Source organism: Salvia miltiorrhiza, chromosome 3 (genome assembly GCF_028751815.1).
Source record: "Salvia miltiorrhiza cultivar Shanhuang (shh) chromosome 3, IMPLAD_Smil_shh, whole genome shotgun sequence".
In the NCBI taxonomy this organism is placed as follows: Eukaryota; Viridiplantae; Streptophyta; class Magnoliopsida; order Lamiales; family Lamiaceae; genus Salvia; species Salvia miltiorrhiza.
In genome coordinates, this window is record NC_080389.1 from 48,060,781 (window position 1) to 48,082,042 (window position 21,262).

At 40.0% G+C, this 21,262-nt stretch overlaps 1 protein-coding gene across 1 annotated transcript; it reads left to right on the forward strand.

Annotated features, from left to right (window-relative positions):
• Positions 1–4,348: 4,348 nt before the first annotated feature.
• LOC131018917 (uncharacterized) lies at positions 4,349–7,344 on the forward strand. The gene is made up of 6 exons (XM_057947606.1): positions 4,349–4,442; positions 4,506–4,597; positions 4,755–5,035; positions 5,118–6,283; positions 6,697–7,170; positions 7,253–7,344. The coding sequence occupies exons 1-6, from the start codon at positions 4,349–4,351 to the stop codon at positions 7,342–7,344; spliced, it is 2,199 nt and encodes a 732-aa protein (XP_057803589.1).
• Positions 7,345–21,262: the final 13,918 nt, after the last annotated feature.

The window sequence follows — 21,262 nt, forward strand, 5'->3', positions numbered from 1 at the left end:
AAAATTAAATAATAATCATGAATCATATTTTGAAGTTTGAATTTCTGTAGACAAATTACAGTTAGTAAATACACAAATAGTTTATAAATGGATGCGCCGAATTTGAAAGAGGAATTAATTTTAGATTCGTGAGGTTACTCTATAAAAGACACACATATTAAATATGACAGATCACATTCAGATTTATTCTAAGAACTATGCACACCTAATTCATAAGGTTGTGTTTGCTACTAGCGATACCACACAATATATAAATAATTTGATCTTATTTGGACGGTATTAATACGGGCAATCCGTGATTTATATAATGCCCGATCTTATTTTATTGTTACTCCAAGAACGTGTTTATTTTGGTTGTAAATTTTTATTGGAAAATGATGAATAAAAAAGGATGAAAAAATATTATATTTTCCTCATTTTTTAATCACAAGTTTACTAAAAATTAAAATATGAGAAAATATTGGAAAATATTTTCATACCCCTACCTTAGGACAATATTATTCAATATTAGAGAGAAAATGAGTGAAAAGGGACTGCCCGATAAAATATTTCACTCTGCCCGGAGAAAATTTTCCATCATAGTAAACATGAGAAAATTATGAAAAATATGTAAAAATTTATTTTTTCTCTCATTTTCCATCAAAGTAAACGCACATTGAGAAAACAAATCTCGCTACATTAGTCGGATAATTTATCTAAAAGCCCAGATAATTATTTTCTTTCTCGAAGTTACCCTATTTTCTTTTCTACGTATTTCCTATGATGGATATGGTTGTGGAGACGAACAAGAGGTAGAGGAAGGGAGGAGGAAGAGGAATACGAGTTTTCAAAAGTTTCATGTTGTATTTTTTCTCTTCCTCGGACTACAACAAGTTTTTTTTTTTTTTTTTTATAAACATATTGGTGTTCTGGATTTTCAAGAATTGGGTTGGAAGAAAGGTGTCCTGGAAGAAGATGAAGTTTTAGAATGACGTTACACTTAAAACATAATTGGAAGAAGCTAAAGTTCAGCATTGGTGGATTGTGTGTCACCCCCAGAGGGCGTGTTGTTTCCGTGGGCGTCAGCATGAGGGCGATCGGCTTGGAAGGGCCGTAAATATCACTTTAAGGCTAATTATAAGACAATACTCATCGTTGTACTTTTTTATTTATTTATGGTTCGTAAAAAATTTCGATGAGTATTATCCCGTAATTAATATTAGAATGGGACATCTTTAAATAAATAGTCAAAACATGATATTTACCTAAAATTTTATCATTAGTTTCTCAAATTTTTTCTCACTTTTTCCCACAAAATATGCAAAATGGCGATATCAAATTTTAGTCTATAGTATATATGAGTCATATGAATTTTTGAGGGCCTATTTGTTTGACACCCATTATGTCTTGCGAAAATAATTTGATTTTAAAATTTCAAATCTTCTACTCTGTTAATAATTTTTATCTAAAAAGAGTAATAAAAATCTTGAAAATAAGGAAAATAGAGCAAATTTCAACGATTTTTATTTTTCAATTTTTCTTAGGTATTCTTTTTCCTCATTATTAGGATTCTTACATACTTGTATATTTAATATATTATTTAAAAAAAAGAAATGCAAACTCTAAATTTATTATTATTATTATTATTATTATTATTATTATTATTATTATTATTATTATTATTATTATTATTAATTTAATTTAAGAAAAAATTAAATTAATTTTAGTATTATGAGTCATGATGTGATATGCATTAATTTTTTTTACTAGAAAAGTGATAGGAAATATTTTATGCCTGCTAGTGACAATTTAATTATTATATCTATTGATAGGTATATTTAATTGATTAACACAGATTTATAATTTTAACATTTTTTTGGTAATTCCAAATACATGATAAGAAATCTATTTATATTAGACAAACAAACAAAATCATTTTCCACAAAATTACTTTCCTAAGAAAAAAATTATCAATTAGATAATTAAAATTTAGAGTTTTCAAATTGTTTTTCTCCTCTGCGCTAGGGTTTCTCTAGGGTTTTGAGAGAATAGTTTTTCGCCCCCTGAGGCGAGTTTTCCTTCCCTTCTCGAGGGATAGCCGGTGACAGAATCATGGATCAGGATGAGGTTCGCAAGCTTGTAGACAAACTGAAACTATCTGAAGAAGCGGAGAACAGTACGGTGGCGCTGGCACCGACTCTAACAGAAACCCTGCGACACAATACAAAATTTTATCTTGTGGGAAAAGTTTTTGCTGGAAGATTGATTAATCGTGAATTGTTAGTCTCTCATCTGCCAAGTATACTTCAGTCACAACAGCGAGTTGATGTTGAAGTTGTTGGGGCGAATGTTTTCGTGGTTTTCTTCGCCTCGCTTATGGATAAGAAGCATGCGCTTCTAGGAGGCCCATGGCACTTTTTTCAGGACCTGCTGCTTTTTTCTGAATTAGATGGATTCCAAAATCCATCAGACGTTTAGTTTGAGGAGTTCACGGGTTCGGTGCAATGCCATAATCTCCCGGTAGCCTGTATGCACCCTAACGTCATCAGGAAGATAGGGGAACAGATAGGCATGGTTGTTGAGATTGATATAGGATTGGGAGGTCTATGTATGGGTCGTTTTGCCCGTGTGAGGGTGCGGTGGGCCATTACAAATCCTCTCAAATGTTGTGTTCGGCTTTTACCGGATGGGGAGATGGAGGGTGCTCTCATATTATTGCTCTACGAGAAGTTGCCTAATTTTTGTTTTGGTTGTGGACGAGTTGGTCATCTGCTTCGCTACTGTGAGGGTTCGGGGTTTGATAGAGGAGGCGAATTAAACTATGGGACGTGGCTAATGGCTCCTAAAACATATGAAACACGCCATAAAACTAACGTGGGAAACCAACGGAAAACTGAAGACGGAGATAAGTTGGACCAGAATTTGGAGGCAAGTGGATCTACTGGTAAGCAGATTCCGACTCAGAGTGAGAATAGCAGCATGACCCCTAAAATCGCTGAAGGGGTGATGAACTCACAACTTATTGTGCAGCGGACTGTGGTGAGTCGAGCGGGTGCTCAGGAGGTGGGGATGGGATAGGAGGGAGGGGTAGTGTGAGAGAGGGAGAAGGAGAAGAGTTAGGAGAGGGGTGAGGGTGCTCGACCAAAGGATGGCGAGGGAAAACAGAAGGATACGCTAAAAGAGGGTGAGAAAGATAAGATAGATAAGGATGACAACATGAGTCGAGGGGGAAACATGGGGGGATGGAAGAGGAGGGCTAGGGATGGTGTTGTTAGTTTTGGTGGGAGAGGAAGAGGGAGAGGGAGAGGAGGTCGTGGGCAAAGGCCGGATGGGAGTTGGTTTGATATGGGTGAGATTCAGGAGGAGGATAAGGATGGTAGAATGAAGGAGCATGATACTAATGAATTACAGGACAATCTTACGATGGGTGGTTCTCAGAACAAGAAAATGAGAGGGGGTCCGAACGATGAAGCGGAGTTAGGGACCCCAAGTAATAAGGTTTTCCGCTTGAGTGATGAAACTGAGAATGCTAAGAATATAACGGTAGAGGCTGCGGCGCAGCCCCGTCGATTCCAATGAGTTGCATAATATGGAACGCCCGGGGTTTTGAGGGTTGTTTGTGGTGGATGCGGTTGGGAAGAGTGGTGGTCTTATTCTTATGTGGAAAAAGCCGTTTGATGTTACCGTTCTCTCATATACGGTGGGCCACGTTGACAGTCTGGTGGTGAGCAATGGAAACCAATTTCGCTTTAGAGGTTTTTACGGAAACCCACAGACGGATCAACGAAAGTTCTCGTGGGATCTCCTATGTAGATTGAGTAATTAGGGAGTGGCCAACGACCTAGGGCTTGCTCGTCGCGAGGGAGACGTTATTATGGAACGTTTGGATCGGTTTATTTGCAATAGAGAATGGGATCAGAAGTTCTCTTATTCATCGACGAGGGTGTACGATTTCTTTGGTTATGATCATCGCCCTATCCTTTGCTCTTTTGGAGATGATAATCAGAGATTGGCATGTACGGGGAGGGGCCGCTTTCACTTTGAGGAAAAATGGTTTTTGGACAGGAACTTTGTCCCTGATTTTCTATGCGAGTGGGAGTCATTATAAACTGTTAATGAACTACCTAAGAGATTAAAACAGTGTGACGTTTTCCTCGGAAAGTGGGCTGGGGAATGTTTCCATGGTCTTAGTAAACGCATGAAGAATTTAAGGAAGAAGAGGAACGAGTTGATGAACTCTAAGGGCGGGACATTAAATGCAAATCATATTTTTGAGCTTTCGCGCCAGATTGAGGAAGTGGTGGAGGCTGAGGCTTGCCACTAGAAGCAAAGAGCGCGACTTAATTGGCTTGCAAACGGCGATAGAAACATGGGAGCGTTCCATGCTCAGGCTTCAAAAAGAAAGAAAAGGGATGAGATTAAGAAATTGCGGAATGAGCGTGAGGAGTTGTGTGAGAAGGAAGGTTAAAAAACACAGATTATTAAGAACTACTTCCAGCTGCTATTCACGACCTCAAAGCCTACAGGAGGGGATATTGATTTTGTGTGCAGCAAGATTGAGGAGCGTGTATCGCAGGATGATTTTGAGTTACTTACAGCACCGTATGAAGCCGAGGAGGTCAGGAAAGCCATCTTTGATATGCACCCTACAAAGGCGCCGGGCTCGGATAGTTTTTGCGCCCATTTTTACCAACGTTTCTGGCCGGCAGTGGGGCCTTTTATTACTGGCGAGGTCCTTTCTATTCTGAATCAGGGGGACTGATCTTACGGAATAGAATGAAACGATTATTGCTTTGATTCCAAAAGTGGATCGACCAAAGCGTGTGGCAGAGTTCCGGCCTATAAGTATGTGCAATATTACGTATAAGATCGTATCTAAAGTGATTGTTAACAGGCTGAGGCGAGTGTTGGATGGTTTAATCGATCAGGCCCAGAGTGCTTTCATTAAAGGACGACAGATAACTGATAACATCCTTATCAGCTTTGAATGTCAGCATTGGCTACGGGCAAGGAAGAAGGGTTTCTCTACTTTAAAACTGGACATCATGAGTAAGGCGTATGATAGAGTGGAGTGGGATTATTTGGAGGCGGCTTGGTTTTCCAATGAGTTTTTGTGATTTGCTTATGAGATGTGTCAGATCGGTCTTCTATTCGTTCCTCTTAAATAAGCGAGTTTCTGGCGAGGTGAAACCAACTAGAGGGCTACGGCAAGGCGATCCTTTGTCGTCTTTTCTTTTTGTCATCTGCGCCCAAGGCTTTTCCTCCTTATTTAGGTTCTTTGAGATGAGAGGAGAAATTCATGATGTGCCTATGATCCCAAAGCAGCCCAGTATTACTCATCTCTTTTTTGCAGATGATAGCTTAATTTTCTTTAAAGCTGACGTCGAAGAAGCGGTAGTTGTAAAAGAAATCACTCAACGGTATGAAAGTGCATCGAGCCAGATGATCAACTTTGATAAATCATCGATTACGTTCAGTCCGAATACTACAAGGCAGCGAGAGCACGAGATCAAACACATTTTGAATATTAAAGGAGGTGATGGTTTACAACGATACTTGGGATTGCCGGCGTTCTCTATGAGAAAGAAAAGAATCCAGTTCGGTTATTTAGTGGAGAAAATTCAAAAAAAGCTACTCAGCTGGAACCAGAGGGAGTTTTCTGGGGGAGGTAAGGAAGTACTTATCAAGGCTGTTATTCAAGCCATCCCTACTTACGCCCTGCAATGCTTTCGGCTGCCGGACTCGATTTGTAATGATATTGATAGAATAACGGCAGCGTTTTGGTGGGGGCCCTGGGGGGACAAGGAGGATAAAAGATGTTTACATTGGAAGAAGTGGGGAGCTATGTGTAAGCCCAAAGAATGGGGTGGTCTTGGGTTTCGAGATTTAAAGGGTTTCAACCAAGCACTTGTTGCTAAGCAAGCTTGGAGGCTTATGACTAATCCGGAAACCTTGGTAGCCAGAGTTTTCAGGGCCCGTTATTTTTGTCAGGGAGATTTCATGCATGCTCGTCTCTCTGGCAATGTATCATTCATTTGGCGGTCTTTGTTGTGGAGTAGGCCTTTGATTGAAAAAGGAATGGTGTGGCAGATTGGTGATGGCAGTAGGGTGAGGATTTTTCAAGACTCTTGGGTCCAAGATTTAGACTCTGGACATGTTATGGGGAAGGCAGATTACGGCAATTCGGAGAGGCGTGTGATGGAGTTGATTGATGAGAATAATAACTGGAATGAAGAGGTGTTGAACGAGTTGTTCTGGCCTCATGAGAAAGAGGCGATTTTGAGAACTCCTATTTGTGAGAAAGGTGAGACGGATACGATGGGTTGGCGGTGCGATCCGAGGGGCGTTTTTATGTGAAAACAACATATTTGCTAAGTTTGGGATACTACGACTCACATCCTAATCATAGTTCACGGGACCGGAAAACTTGGTCTCGTCTTTTTTGGAGTAATCCGCTGCCTCCAAAGGTGAAAGTTTTTGTCTGGAGAGTGTTGAATAATGTGATACCAACTGGGGATAATTTGAAAAATCATAGAGTTTCGGTGGATGGAGTTTGCGCACGCTGTCATGGTCGTTGGGATACCACGGAACACAGCTTAATCTACTGTCCTAGAGTGCGTGACATATGGAAAACCTCTTTTTTCTGGCAGATGCTTAAAAGAACGTATGGGATGGTGCTCCTGGATATTGCTGACCTTATCCGACAAAATTTTGAAGCTGACGAATATGCGTTGTGGTGTATGATTTTACACCGCATCTGGTGCTTTGTCTGTGAGCTCACACATGGGAAGAGAGAGGATGTGCAGGCTCCTTCGGTGGCAGACTGTCAAGCGGCTCTTGAAGCTCTTCAGGCTGCGAAGACCACCTTTTTGGTGGAGAACCTTATGGGTATGCAGCTAGGTAAGAAACGCTGGTACCCGCCAAGATGTGGAAGATATCGCTGTGATGTGGATGCGCTCTTTGATTCTCAAGCGAGTGTGTTTGGAGTTGGTGTGGTGGTTAGAAATTCGCAAGGGGAGGTCGTGTTTGCGGCGGCGAAGAAGACAAAGCCGAGCTCGACTCCTTTGCTCATGGAGATCATGGCGGTTGTTGCTGGAATTATGTGGTGCATAGAGTATGATTTTACACCGATAGAGATCTTTACGGACTCCATGTTAGCTGCACGCGTGATGGCTTGTCCGGAAGAGGAAGGTCAGTTTTTACCGGACGACATTTTGGATATTCTTTGTGTTGCTCGTTCGTCTATTCTTCTTAGTGTGAATCATATGTATAGAGAGGCGAATAGGGCGACGCATAGCTTGGCGCAATTTGCGTGTTCTTGTCAGCAACCAGTGTGTTGGTTTGTTGGTTTCCCTCGCTGGTTAAGCGATATTATTTTGGAGGATTTATCCTAATATAATGGCACCTTTACGGTTTCAAAAAAAAAAAAAGAACCCAATAGATATATTTTTGGACATTTCAATGAGTCAAGTTTAGAATGAGAGTGGAATGAATTGCATCATAATTTGCTATATAATATGATTAATTACTGGAAATTAACAAGATGGATAAGGCTTGAAACACTTAAATGCCAACGACGCAACATAGCATTACATAGTTTTGGTATTACATCCAAATTTGGGGAAACTAAATCTGACATGCTTAATTCTATGATGCAATATTGCATCATTTCAGTAATCGCAGCAATAATGCTATGAGCCAAAACTAATCTAATTAGCAAGAGACAAGAGTAAACGTACCTTGGAGCTTGAAAGTTGTAAGGTGGTAGAGCAAGAATATTGGCTATTTAGAGAGTTGAGAGAAAGATGAGGGCGAAAGATCCGCATGTTCAAGATTGCCGACTCCCTCCTCCGTCTGCTCTTTAGTAATGAAATGAGTGGCCGACATCCTTCTCCGTCGGCTTCTATTTAGAAAGACGATGAATTGTCGCCAGCTCCGATGTCTTCGCTGTCTTCTTGTGCTACAACAGGTAGTCGGTAATCCGTCTAAGATCACCAATGATGGGGAGTCTGCTGGCGATTCTGTCGGCTTCTGGTTGTAGTGTTGCTTATAAGGTTATGAAAAAATAAGTTAAAAGTGATGAACTTATTTATGTGGAACCTTATAACCTAGTGTAGCTTATTTTTATCTTAAATTGTTTTAAAGATACTAAAAGCTGACCCAAACAACCTCTTATTTTTTTTATCTTATAAGTAACAATTATGTTATAAAAATAATTTTACTATGATTTTGTAATTATTTCCATCATATACCCTTTTAAGTTCACATTTATTCAATTTTCTATTTATAGCTATGATTTTCTCTCTCTAACTTATAAGCTTTATAATCTAAACACATTAACAACTTATAAGCTCTTAAAACATACTCTATTTGTGCTGTGAAAATAGGAAGTGACACGTGTTTTAATAAAATTGGTTAAGTATGTTATAAGTGGAGAAATATTGGTCACACCATAAAAATGGTGTTAATTATGATAATTAATTGTATTATGAGTGGATGGTCCCACCATGTGGTAGAACACGTAAAAAAAATGGAATGTAATCTATTGTGGAGTAATGTCCATAAATGGAATAGGACTATACTTTGTGGACACTCCAAAAAAGAAAACTATGACTTTTTTTACAGGACGAAGGGAGTACATCTTATTTTATTTTTTTATATTTTAACTTATTATTATTATTATTATTATTATTATTATTATTATTATTATTATTATTATTATTATTATTATTATTATTATTATTATTATCAACGAAAAATTAGAATTTTATTTATTAATTAATTTTCTATTTTATTCTTACTTTTAAATTATTGAGAATATTTTAAAACTAATTGTTATTTTCAACAATAATATTTTCTTTTTTTAATAAACGATCATATTAATTTTTTTATTATTTTAAATTCGATCGTAAATTTACTGTCATTCTTTCGCTGACACCACAAGTCTTAGATATCATCTTGACATATCCTAAGGTAATGAATGAATGATATTGTGCATTGAAATAGAGTTTAAATGAATTAATAGATGCTAGTTAAATCAATAATACGCGTGTTCTGTACTAGTGACCATACGAAATGAACTTAGAAGGTTAGTCATGCTTGACTTAGAGCACAACTAAGATGGGTGACGTACTGGGAAGTTCGTCTTAATATATGCAATTAAGTTTAAAATACATTACAAATACCAAAATGTTTGTGGGTATAAAGCTAGATTGATAAAAAAAATTGAAAAAACATAATAATAATAATGATAATAATAATAATAATAATAATAATATAATAATAATAATAATAATAATAAAAGTACCGACGGAATTTTCCGTCGGTATTCGCGCCGCCTACCACGACCAACGCCGACGTCGTCGATTTATCGACGGAAAATTCCGTCCCTGATTGCTGACGGTTGAAAATATTTCATCGGTAATTAATTTACCGACGAGAATTTTAGCGTTGGGTAATATACGTCGGTAATCCATCCGTATCTCCATTCATCGACGAAATTTTGATATTTACTGATGTTGGGAACCTTGAGAAATATCCTAACCCTTGTTTTGATGATACCAAAATTCATAGGACTTAAATGTAATAGACTAGAATCGTTTTGAACTCAAGTGTTAGAGTTCGTTTCTAGTTTAGCTTGCGGTGTCGAAGACTGAAGACTGAAGACTGAAGACCTGCAGATACCAACTGAAGTATCAGTTGAAGAATCAGTTGAAGACTGATTATTTAATGCGTGCAATGGACTGATACTAAAGTCAAGTATCAGTTGAACATTCCTCCTAGGACTGATCTTCCAACGTTCAGAGGAAGCCACGTACGCACAAGTACAGCCGCATTAAATGCAGAGATCTCAGAATATCTTATCTCTGCAGAGGTCATTCCTATCTGGTGGTAACTTTTCAGAGACGTCACATCTCCTGTCCATCAAAGATAGCCGTTTCCACACAGACAAGGAACCTCGAAGATTGAAGCCTCAGCCCAAATTCGAATTGCTCTCCAACGGAAGAAATCTTGAGGACGATTTACGCCAACGGATCTATTCAAGAGTTCTCCTACAAATAGCGCTCGATGATCACTTCAACCTTCACCGATTCAACGACATAAGCTGAAGCTCTGCCAAAATTGCTACTCAGCCTAAAGCTTAACCTCCCCAAAGCTTGAATCGAAGAAGAGAATTCCAAAACCAAAATCAGTCACTGCTGATTACATACATTCTCTTAGACCCTAGGCACATATCTGTTTACCCAGAAGCCAAAGGTCAAACTTGCTTCAAAGAACTTGTTCTTTGTAAGTATAGTTGGCACTCGTTCAAACCTCCCCCCCATAAGAGTGTTTGAGTGGTTCGGAGTTTAGGAAGGTACTCTGAACTCTGAGTGAAAAAGTCTGAGCACGAGGTGTGCTTAGCAGGGAAATCCTACGCGAGGTTGTGTGGGTGCTGAAGAAGGGTTTTCTTCAGTTCACGGTTGTGTGCACCAGGCAAGCACACGGGTACGGTTTGCAGTGCACCAGTGAAGCACTTGCGGAGTGGATTGTTGGTCTGATCAACCAACCGTGGATGTAGGAAAGGGTTTTTCCGAACCACGTAAAAGTCTCTGTGTTATTTACAGCTTTCAGTTTTACATTCTTACTTGTGCTATTTCTATTGATAAAACTGAACACTGACTAACAGCAAAGAGAAACCTTAATCCAACAACCTGCTCCACCGAGGCTATTACGAAACTAAGTTTAATTTCCGCTGCGTATGGTATCGATCAGACTGAACTATCCTCTGATAGTCAGGAAGAGTGATATCGTCTCTATTTTAGCAAACACGACTGAAGCCCTTACTTGCATCAGTTAAGTTCCAGCAACTTAACTGATAACTCATTACTGAAGAGCTTTCAGTATCAGTCGTCAACCCTGTTGGTCAAAACTGATTTCAGTAAAACAGGAGTCCTTGTTTGCGTGCAAAGTTTCGTTTTGATCTCTGACTGAGATCCCTCTGATTGAGGTCAGTAGATTAAGTTAAAAATAGCCTATAGGTGTATTCCCCCCTCCCCCCATACACCTATTCGAGACCCTCAGGACCTAACAATTGGTATCAGAGCAGGTTGTTCGCAAGAACTATCTGCATCTGACTAGGTTCTATTTGAACTAGATCCTTTTTCTGAAAGGTCTCGAAAAAGTTTTACTCTTTCTTTTTGTGCTTGCTTTTTGCTCTATCTGCTGTTATCTGTTCTCTCTTTTTTGATGGAGACTAACCACATCAGATTATCTTCTCTACCTATGTTTAGTATTGAAAAATACGACATATGGAAGTTTCGGCTTGAAAGCTTTTTCACCGCCCAACATTGCCGAATGTGGGAAGTCATCACCAGCGGACCTATAACCATCACCGAAGTTATCAAAAGGGTTCCTGCTGATCTCCAACAGGATTTTCACGATGAGGTCCAACCCTAAGTCAAAGGCAGACTTCACCACAGAAGAAAGGAAGCAAGATGAGTTAGACAACCTCGCCAAAAGCATCATCTCCGGCATCGTTCCCGACAAACATGTCATGAAGATCATCAAGTGCGGAACTGCAAAGGAGATGTGGGACATTCTGGAAAGAATGTGCGTAGGTTCCGAGGAAATCAAGGAGAATAAGCTATCAATAGCTTGCCAGAAGTTCGACTCATTCCTCATGCTCAAGAATGAATCTGTCGAGGAAATGGAACAAAGATTCAATCTTATCTTGAAGATTCTTTGAGCACTGCCACGTGGAGAATGGTAGATCTACTCAGTCGCTCATCAGCATAAGCCAGGATTCAGTCAGCTCCCAACAAACAAGCTTTTCTCCGATCTCATGGCAAATGAGTTCGACCTTCTGAGAAATCTTGGTAACAAGAAGGCTGGAGGATCTGACGAAGATGGTCTATCAACCTCAAGAGGAGTTGCACTGAAGGCCTCAACCAGAGAAGGCAAGAAGCAGATCAAGGAGCCAACGGAACTCAATCCAGAGGACTTCTTCAGTCAATATGCTTTGTTGACTGAAAGATTCAACAAGATAGAGTCCAAGTTCCGGAAGTACAGAAGGTTCCACAAGCAGCACTACAAAGGAAAAGAAAGAGAAGGCAACTCCAGACATTCCACAGATCGAAGCGGAGAAAGGAAGTCAGCCGCTTACGACATCAAAGATATGGAATGCTTTGGATGTAGAAAGAAAGGGCACTTTCGGCATGAATGCCCTGATCTGACTCCAGCTGAGCGCAGAGAACTGAGAGCTAAGAAAGATCGTAGCTTTTCGAAGAAGAAAGCGATGGTTGCTGACGATGCTGACTTTTCCAAAGATACATCAGAATCATCCGACTTCGACAGTTCCAGCTCAGATGATGAGAGCCGAGCCCTGATGGCCAATGAATCAGAAAGCGTTGCTGACAACAGCTACGACAATAGAATGAATGGCTCAGAGGTAAACTCTCACTCAAAAACTCCTTATATAGATAACTTCAGGAGACCACTCAGAATCTGAAGGTAGCTCATCCGATGAAACTGACGAGTTTGATCAGCTCATGACTAATCACTGTCAGCTAAGAAAAATGTTCGAAGATCTCCTCAAACAGAATCAGAAAATGGACAAGGAGATCAATGATGAACGAGCAAAGAATCAGACAATCATCTACTTTCCGGATGAAACTTGTCTTGATCAGCTAATCATGGAGAACAGCCGACTGGAAGAAGAGCTCAGAATCTCCAACTCAGAGTGTAAAAGAGCATCTCATGAAATCAAGAGGCTCAATCACAAGCTGGAAGACACAGTCAAGAACTGCATGATGCAGTCTCCCATGATGAGCAACTTTCCATTGAAAGGTCTGGTCAACAGCATCGGAGGAAAAGTTGCAGCTGACAAAGGAAAGTATATCATGATCATCTCAAAGGACGATCCTTCTGAAATCACAACCTCAGAAGAATCAAGAGATCATGATATGAATGAAGTTCGCAAACGCAGACTGATGGCTAGATCAAATGTTCCACCTCCACGAAGCTACAGACGAGCTAAGGAGGCCCCCAACCAGATTATTCTATTGAGAAGGCTGGAAAGTAGATTTCAGTCAAAGATCAGGGAAGGAACATCAGAAGTCAAGAAGAATCTTCCTCATCAATCCAGGGGGAAAAAAGACCACATCAGTCAGAAACTGACATCTTCAGTTCAGTTTCAGAAGGAACAACATCCATGGAGACCAAGCAATGCTGAGTCCAGACGAACCAAGAGCTATCCACGACAACAAGCTACTGGACATCAGCCAAGTCTCCAAAAGTCTGCAAAGACTCGAGTATCTCAGGGAAGATACTTCGCCGAGCAAAGAAGACCTCAACCACTCATCAGACAGAACTGCTACAAGAGTGAGGCCTTCAAAAGGATTTCTCAATAGAAGAATGCTCATGTGCCACCGGAAGCGCCAACGACGTCAATCAGACATTCAACAAAGTCAGGACACTCCTCTGAAAGGATTCTGCATCTACTTCACATGGATCTGTTTGGCCCGATCACTCCAAGAAGCTACAACGGCAGGAAGTACACCTTAGTAGTTGTGGATGATTATTCACGATATACTTGGGTTATCTTTCTCTTCAAGAAGAAAGAAACACTGGAGGAACTGCCAAAGCTGCTGAGAAGACTGAGCGTTGAAAAGGAAGTCAACATCATCAGCATCAGATCAGATCGTGGGACTGAGTTCCTCAATACTGTCATTCGTAAGTATTGTGATGAACAAGGAATCAGTCATCAAACTTCTGCAGCAAGAACTCCTCAGCAGAACGGAGTTGCAGAAAGAAGAAACCGATCTCTAAAGGAAGCAGCAAGGACGATGCTAGCCAAGTCAAAACTCTCCTTGAAGTTTTGGGCCGAAGCAGTCAACAACGCATGCTACACACAGAATCGCTCCTTCCTCACTCAGAGACATGGAAGAACTCCATACGAGTTATGGAAGAACAGAAAGCCATCGATTGCCTACTTTCATGCTTTCGGTTCTAAGTGTTTTATACACAACAATGATAAGAAGAGGTTGAACACTTTTGATAGCAAGGCTGATCCAGGAGTTTTCCTTGGATACTCTGGAACAGATCGTTCAAGCAAAGCCTATCGAGTGTTTAATACTCAAACTCTGTGTGTTGAAGAAACACCTCATGTGATCTTTGATGAGTCTACAGATGGTTTCAGGGAACATGAAGCTGAAAAGTGTGTTCAGAACACTGAAGGTTCCAAAGCTGAAATCCACAACACTGAGCCCTCTATGTCTTGGTGTGGGGACCTGGCAAAGATGAAGATGCTGAGATGATTCAGTATCAGAAGATCAACCAAAGGTCTGAAGTTCAAACTGGAGCCAATGCAGATGGCATCAGTCAAATGGGAACCCCAGTTGCTGAAGTTTGAGTTGAACGTGCAGAAGCCGCTCCAGCTCAACACTCCCCTGCTCCAGAAGGTGCTCAACACCTCAGAACCATTCTGACCGAAGAAGCCCCACCATCTCCAGAAGAGATCAAGAAGTATCGAAGATGGTTTGAACTCCACTCAAAGGAGAACATCATTGGAGAACCATCAGATGGCGTTAAGACTCGGAGATCTATGTACAACCTCGTCTTCGACATCAATCAGAACTGCATCAACGAAGATAAGAATTTCAGCTGTTTCTTATCATCTACAGAGTCCAAGGATATTGAAGAAGCTCTGAAGTCTACTCAGTGGGTCATCGCAATGCTAGAGGAACTCAATGAATTCAATCGGAATTCAGTTTGGGAGCTTGTGGATCGACCAGACGATGCAAAGGTGATTGGCTTGAAGTGGATTTTCAAGAACAAGGAAGACGAAGAAGGAAACGTTGTGAGAAACAAAGCTAGGCTAGTGGCTAAAGGATACAGTCAAGAAGAAGGAATCGACTACGATGAGACGTTCGCCCCAGTTGCCAGATTGGAAGCAGTCAGACTCTTCTTAGCCTTCGCAGCTCACAAAGGTTTCAAAGTACACCAAATGGATGTCAAGTGTGCATTTCTCAATGGAGTGCTCACAGATGAAGTCTATGTAGAACAACCTCCAGGGTTTGAGGTTGCTGGACCAGAAAAGGTGTACAAGCTGAAGAAAGCGCTCTATGGATTGAAGCAAGCACCAAGAGCGTGGTATGATATTCTCTCGGAGTATCTTGTTGAACAAGGCTTCAAAAAGGGATCTGTGGACAGAACTCTGCTCACTCTCAAAGAAGCAGAAGATCTCTTGCTTGTTCAAATTTATGTCGATGACATAATCTTCGGATCCAAATCCGAACACATGTGCAAGAAGTTTGCTGACATCATGACCAACAAGTTTCAAATGTCCATGATGAGAGAAATGAATTTCTTTCTCGGATTGCAAGTCAAGCAGACCAACGAAGGAATACTGATCAGTCAGTCCAAATATGCCAAGGAACTAATAGCTAAGTTCGGTATTCAGCACATGAAGTCAGTCAAGATCCCAATGAACACAAATTGGAAAGTTGATCCAGGTTCAGAAGAAAACTCTGTCTCTTCGAAGAAGTACAGAGAAATCATTGGATCTTTGCTGTATTTGACTGCGAGCATACCAGATATCGCATTTGCAGTCGGGGTATGTGCAAGATATCAATCAGATCCTAAGAAAGCTCATTTGGATGCAGCAAAGTGGATTCTGAGATATCTCAAAGGCACGCCCAATTTAGGATTGTGGTATCCAGCAGACGACGACATCAAGCTCACCGGATATTCAGATTCAGACTTCGGTGGATGCAAGCTTGATCGCAAATCAACCTCCGGAACATGTCAATTCCTAGGCAACAAGCTCATTTCTTGGTTTTCAAAGAAGCAGACTTCAGTCGCCACCTCTACAACTGAAGCTGAATATGTTGCTGCCGGAAGCTGTTGCTCACAAATCCAGTGGTTAGTCCATCAACTAAAGGACTATGGGATCGACGAAAAGAAAGTTCCTATCTTTTGCGACAGCTCCAGTGCTATTGCAATCTCCCAGAATCCAGTTCATCACACCAGAGTGAAGCATATTGCTATTCGACATCACTTCATTCGTGATCATGTCGAAAAGAAGGATATCTCTGTGGAATGGATTCCCACTGCTATTCAGAGAGCGGACCTGCTGACCAAGGCTCTTCCAGAAGAGAGGTTCAATGATCTATGTGCAAAGATCGGCCTCATCAACCCTGAAGAGTGATGCTGTGTTTGAAGATCTTCTCAAACAGTCATGCTGACTGGTGGTCAACCAACTGCTGATTCTACGATCGACGACGTGGAAAGCAATGAAGTCCGAATGCTCATCTAAAGAAGAAGTCATCCTGATGAAACAACCAGGATCAAGTGGTATCAACTGACTACGATGTTCAGTTGATCAGTAAGTATTTTAAATGCTTACCTTTCAAAATCAGTTATTTCAGTTAAGAGCTTTAAGTTTTTAGTTCAAAATCTTTTCTCTAACTGATCAGTTTCTTTCAAAAACTTTAACTGATTGTTGGAATTGTTGGTAAATGGAATATCCGAGAAGGACAAGATTTTTATAAAGGGAAAATCTGTTTTGATTGAACTTGTCCTGATCTTTTTTGCCAAAAATCTTTCCAACTTTTTTGCCTCTGCAATAAAATTTCTTGAAAAGCTCATTGACATGACAGAATGCAATGATGCCTTTCAACTTTTTGAAGACGCAGTCCCTCGCAGTGACGGCGGACGCGAATTTTCTCTTCAATTGCATTTTAGGCACAATTTTCGAAAAACCTTTTCATCTTCTTACATGGTTCAAATCTTGTCTACTTATACCATGTTGTTTTCACGATTTTTCTGCATCAACTAACAAATCTCCACAGCCTTCACTGTGAGAAAAAATTTCAATCTTTTCTAAAGTTGCAGAGAAAATTTGTTCCGACTAAAGGAGAAATCTATGACTGCAAAGTCATGGAGTGGAAGAATGACGCTCACACACCTGGTCTTCACCGGACCCTTCCACTGGACCTCAACGTCTCTCCAACGTCAAAGTTTGCTCTACCCTCACTTGTATCCAGCGAAGCGAGCGTCTTCTATTCTCATGCCTGGCGCCAAGAAGCTTCATCGCTTCTGGACGAGATATTCCGTATCGCATATGTTGTGCTCCTCCCTGGCTTGCAACACACAACGAGACCTCTCTCGTTGTTGGCCGGCATCTTCAGCCGCACCTGGTCTATTCTTCACAGACCCAGGGCCGGCGAATCGAAGGTGTTAGTCTTCCCAGCTACCACCGCTTCGATTCTTCCTTCTCACGCCCATTCTACTCTCCTTTCTTTCTTTCCAATTCACCGACCTGATCTTCACCTCATAAGGCAGCCCTCTCCTTCTTCCAAGGCAGCCTTCTTCTATCTTCCGCCTTCTACGTTTTCTTGTCCTCCTCCACTTCTCCGTCTCCTCATCTCCTCACTTCCCCACTGGCGTTCTCCTCTTCTGTATATCCGGACTTACTCTGTTATCAAATCTTCTCACGAGCTTCTGAGACTAGGAGTTGGGTACCGTCTGATCATAGCCTCCATCGTCAGCTCTCTTTTTGATGTTGCCAAAAAGGAGGAAAGTTGGAAGTCAGAGAGAAACCTTCTCTAAGGTTGCTTCTGTCCTCTAACTCTTAACTGATGATGGAACAGCAAAAGGATCACCAGAAGTAGTAAGGATGACGTTTCAGAAAAGACCTCAATTCAACGAAACACAAGTGAGAGTGGAACAAGCTTAGGAACATGAAGACACGAAGACAGAAGATGAAGATCAAGAAGTTCAAGGCGCAGCCAAGCAGACTGCTGGAGTCCATGGGTTTCCCATGTTTTTGTTTTTCTTTTTACTCCAATGTAAGTCTTGCTCTGTACCTCGACTGATGGCTTATCAGTCCTTTTTAATGAAATGAACTTCTTATTGATCTCAACCTGAAGACAATGACTCTTTGTCCAGGCTTTGATTATGATTTTTCTGTCTTCTTTATGTTCTGTTTTAGAACTGTTTTCGTTCTTGCTCTAAGTACAAGTTTTTAGGTTCTATTGTTAAGGGGGAACTGTTTTCACCCCATGTTTAGAACTTGTACTGTGAGTTCAGTCTTTTTGCTGTCTAGAACTACTGTGTGGTTTTGGCATCATCAAAAAGGGGGAAATTGTTGGGAACCTTGAGAAATATCCTAACCCTTGTTTTGATGATACCAAAATTCATAGGACTTAAATGTAATAGACTAGAATCGTTTTGAACTCAAGTGTTAGAGTTCGTTTCTAGTTTAGCTTGCGGTGTCGAAGACTGAAGAACGAAGACTGAAGACTGAAGACTGCAGATACCAACTGAAGTATCAGTTGAAGAATCAGTTGAAGACTGATTATTTAATGCGCGCAATGGACTGATACTAAAGTCAAGTATCAGTTGAACATTCCTCCTAGGACTGATCTTCCAACGTTCAGAGGAAGCCACATACGCACAAGCACAGCCGCATTAAATGCAGAGATCTCAGAATATCTTATCTCTGCGGAGGTCATTCCTATCTGGTGGTAACTTTTCAGAGACGTCACATCTCCTGTCCATCAAAGAGAGCCGTTTTCACACAGACAAGGAACCTCGAAGATTGAAGCCTCAGCCCAAATTCGAATTGCTCTCCAACGGAAGAAATCTTGAGGACGATTTACGCCAACGGATCTATTCAAGAGTTCTCCTACAAATAGCGCTCGAGGATCACTTCAACCTTCACCGATTCAACGACATAAGCTGAAGCTCTGCCAAAATTGCTACTCATGCCTAAAGCTTAACCTCCCCAAAGCTTGAATCGAAGAAGAGAATTCCAAAGCCAAAATCAGTCACTGTTGATTACATACATTCTCTTAGACCCTAGGCACATATCTGTTTACCCAGAAGCCAAAGGTCAAACTTGCTTCAAAGAACTTGTTCTTTGTAAGTATAGTTGGCACTCGTTCAAACCTCCCCCCCATAAGAGTGTTTGAGTGGTTCGGAGTTTAGGAAGGTACTCTGAACTCTGAGTGAAAAGTCTGAGCACGAGGTGTGCTTAGCAGGGAAATCCTACGCGAGGTTGTGTGGGTGCTGAAGAAGGGTTTTCTTCAGTTCATGGTTGTGTGCACCAGGCAAGCACACGGGTACGGTTTGCAGTGCACCAGTGAAGCACTTGCGGAGTGGATTGTTGGTCTGATCAACCAACCGTGGATGTAGGAAAGGGTTTTTCCGAACCACGTAAAAGTCTCTGTGTTATTTACAACTTTCAGTTTTACATTCTTACTTGTGCTATTTCTATTGATAAAACTGAACACTGACTAACAGCAAAGAGAAACCTTAATCCAACAACCTGCTCCACCGAGGCTATTACGAAACTAAGTTTAATTTCCGCTGCGTATGGTATCGATCTGTCTGAACTATCCTCTGATAGTCAGGAAGAGTGATATCATCTCTATTTTAGCAAACACGACTAAAGCCCTTACTTGCATCAGTTAAGTTCCAGCAACTTAACTGATAACTCATTACTGAAGAGATTTCAGTATCAGTCGTCAACCCTGTTGGTCAAAACTGATTTCAGTAAAACAGGAGTCCTTGTTTGCGTGCAAAGTTTCGTTTTGATCTCTGACTGAGATCCCTCTGATTGAGGTCAGTAGATTAAGTTAAAAATAGCCTATAGGTGTATTCCTCCCCCCATACACCTATTCGAGACCCTCAGGACCTAACAACTGACGAAAAATTCTATCGGTAATCGGTGAAATTGGTGTAGTGCACACTTGAGATCCAGTGTACAACATGGTGTGATGGGTTTTTACCATAATAAATTAAACTAATTAATTAAAAGGAAAATAAGAAAAACCTGGCGCAGAGAGAAGATCTAGCCAAGGAATACACAGGAATTGGAGAAATTTTTTGAAATTCAAGTAAAATATCCGACTGAACACAAGAGAATCAACAGGATAAAGTACTAGAATAATGCAACCATAAACACAATGAACACAAGAGTTTCTTCAGAAAAACTGTTATAACTTAGGAAAAGAACTTACAATATCAAAACTATAGTATGTTGAGAAAAGCATCCATGCAACAACCAAAGATTACATATTTATATACAAAGACAGAAGACTAAACTAAGTACACCATGGACTTCCCCCTCTAGGGCTAAATTCATCATTTAACGTGCTTATATGTATATACTCGGTGATAACATCATTTTAATCCACAATAACTAATTCTCCAAGTTAACTTCATCAATGTTTCCCTTTCTTGTTTGTCAATGCTGACAAGGCACAGAGCTGCACTTCTTCTCTCGTTTTTCCTGGTAAATTACACAAGTAAATAAAGAAATTTAAAGACCGCATCACGGTGAATCCAAACCAAAAAACTCAAGTCTTAACCATTAACCACCTACCACTAGGTCACTACACGCACATCATAGCTGCACTTCTTAGTTGACTCTAGCATTGACTATGATATATATGACTTTTTATTTTGGAAGAATGGCAACTTTATAACTATTTTAGTTGTTTGAATGTTAGGTATTTTATCACATATGAAATAAAATGGGTAATTAGGTTTTCTTATTTTTTTTTTCTTAGTACTATTATATCAAGTGGGCATAGATGTACTTATGTACAAAATTTTTGTTTTATGAGAAGGCAAGCACAATTTTTTTTTTTTTTTGGTAAAAGAAGGCATGTACATACAATTACTTAATCAGTATTGTGCCAAACTTTATTCAAGAGGAGAAAGAACTACTCCATCTCAGCCTGATTTAAAAAATAAAGTCAAATTTAGTATTTAAGGACTTGGAGTATCGAGTAAATGGATTGCAAATAATGTTACAGATATAATCAAACTATTAAATACACGAATAGAGACGTCGATTGACCCAAAATTATTTAAATGCAAATAGTTGACTATATAACCAAAGTCTTCAAAAAAAAAAAAAAAACTTATCATGTCGTGATTTTCTTAATTATAACGGGATAACGGTAATTTTAGTGTCAACACTTGTTTATATCTGTGATTGGTATGAAGGGTGAAATTATATCTTTATAATATACTATTTTCATCTACGAAAAAACTTTCTATATTTCCTTTTCAAATAGTGAAATTAGGTATAAATGGAATTGTATCTATATAGTAACGGAATTGTATCTATATAGTATATTACTTTTGTCAACGAAAGAACTTCCTACTTTTCCTTCTTGGGACGTCCATACATGAATTTTATATCTATTTTTGGATTATGCACCATCACTTATAAATATCTCATTTACTCTCACTGTTCACTTTTTCACTACTCTCGATACTAGTTAAA

Bases quoted from the DNA above. Each gene is read 5' to 3' on its own strand.
- LOC131018917 (XM_057947606.1), top strand. From the start codon at position 4,349: ATGGGAGCGTTCCATGCTCAGGCTTCAAAAAGAAAGAAAAGGGATGAG. The intron at 4,443-4,505 runs GTTAAAAAACAC...CAAAGCCTACAG, and splicing joins GGAGTTGTGTGAGAAGGAAG to GAGGGGATATTGATTTTGTG. The intron at 4,598-4,754 runs GTCAGGAAAGCC...CTTACGGAATAG, and splicing joins CACCGTATGAAGCCGAGGAG to AATGAAACGATTATTGCTTT.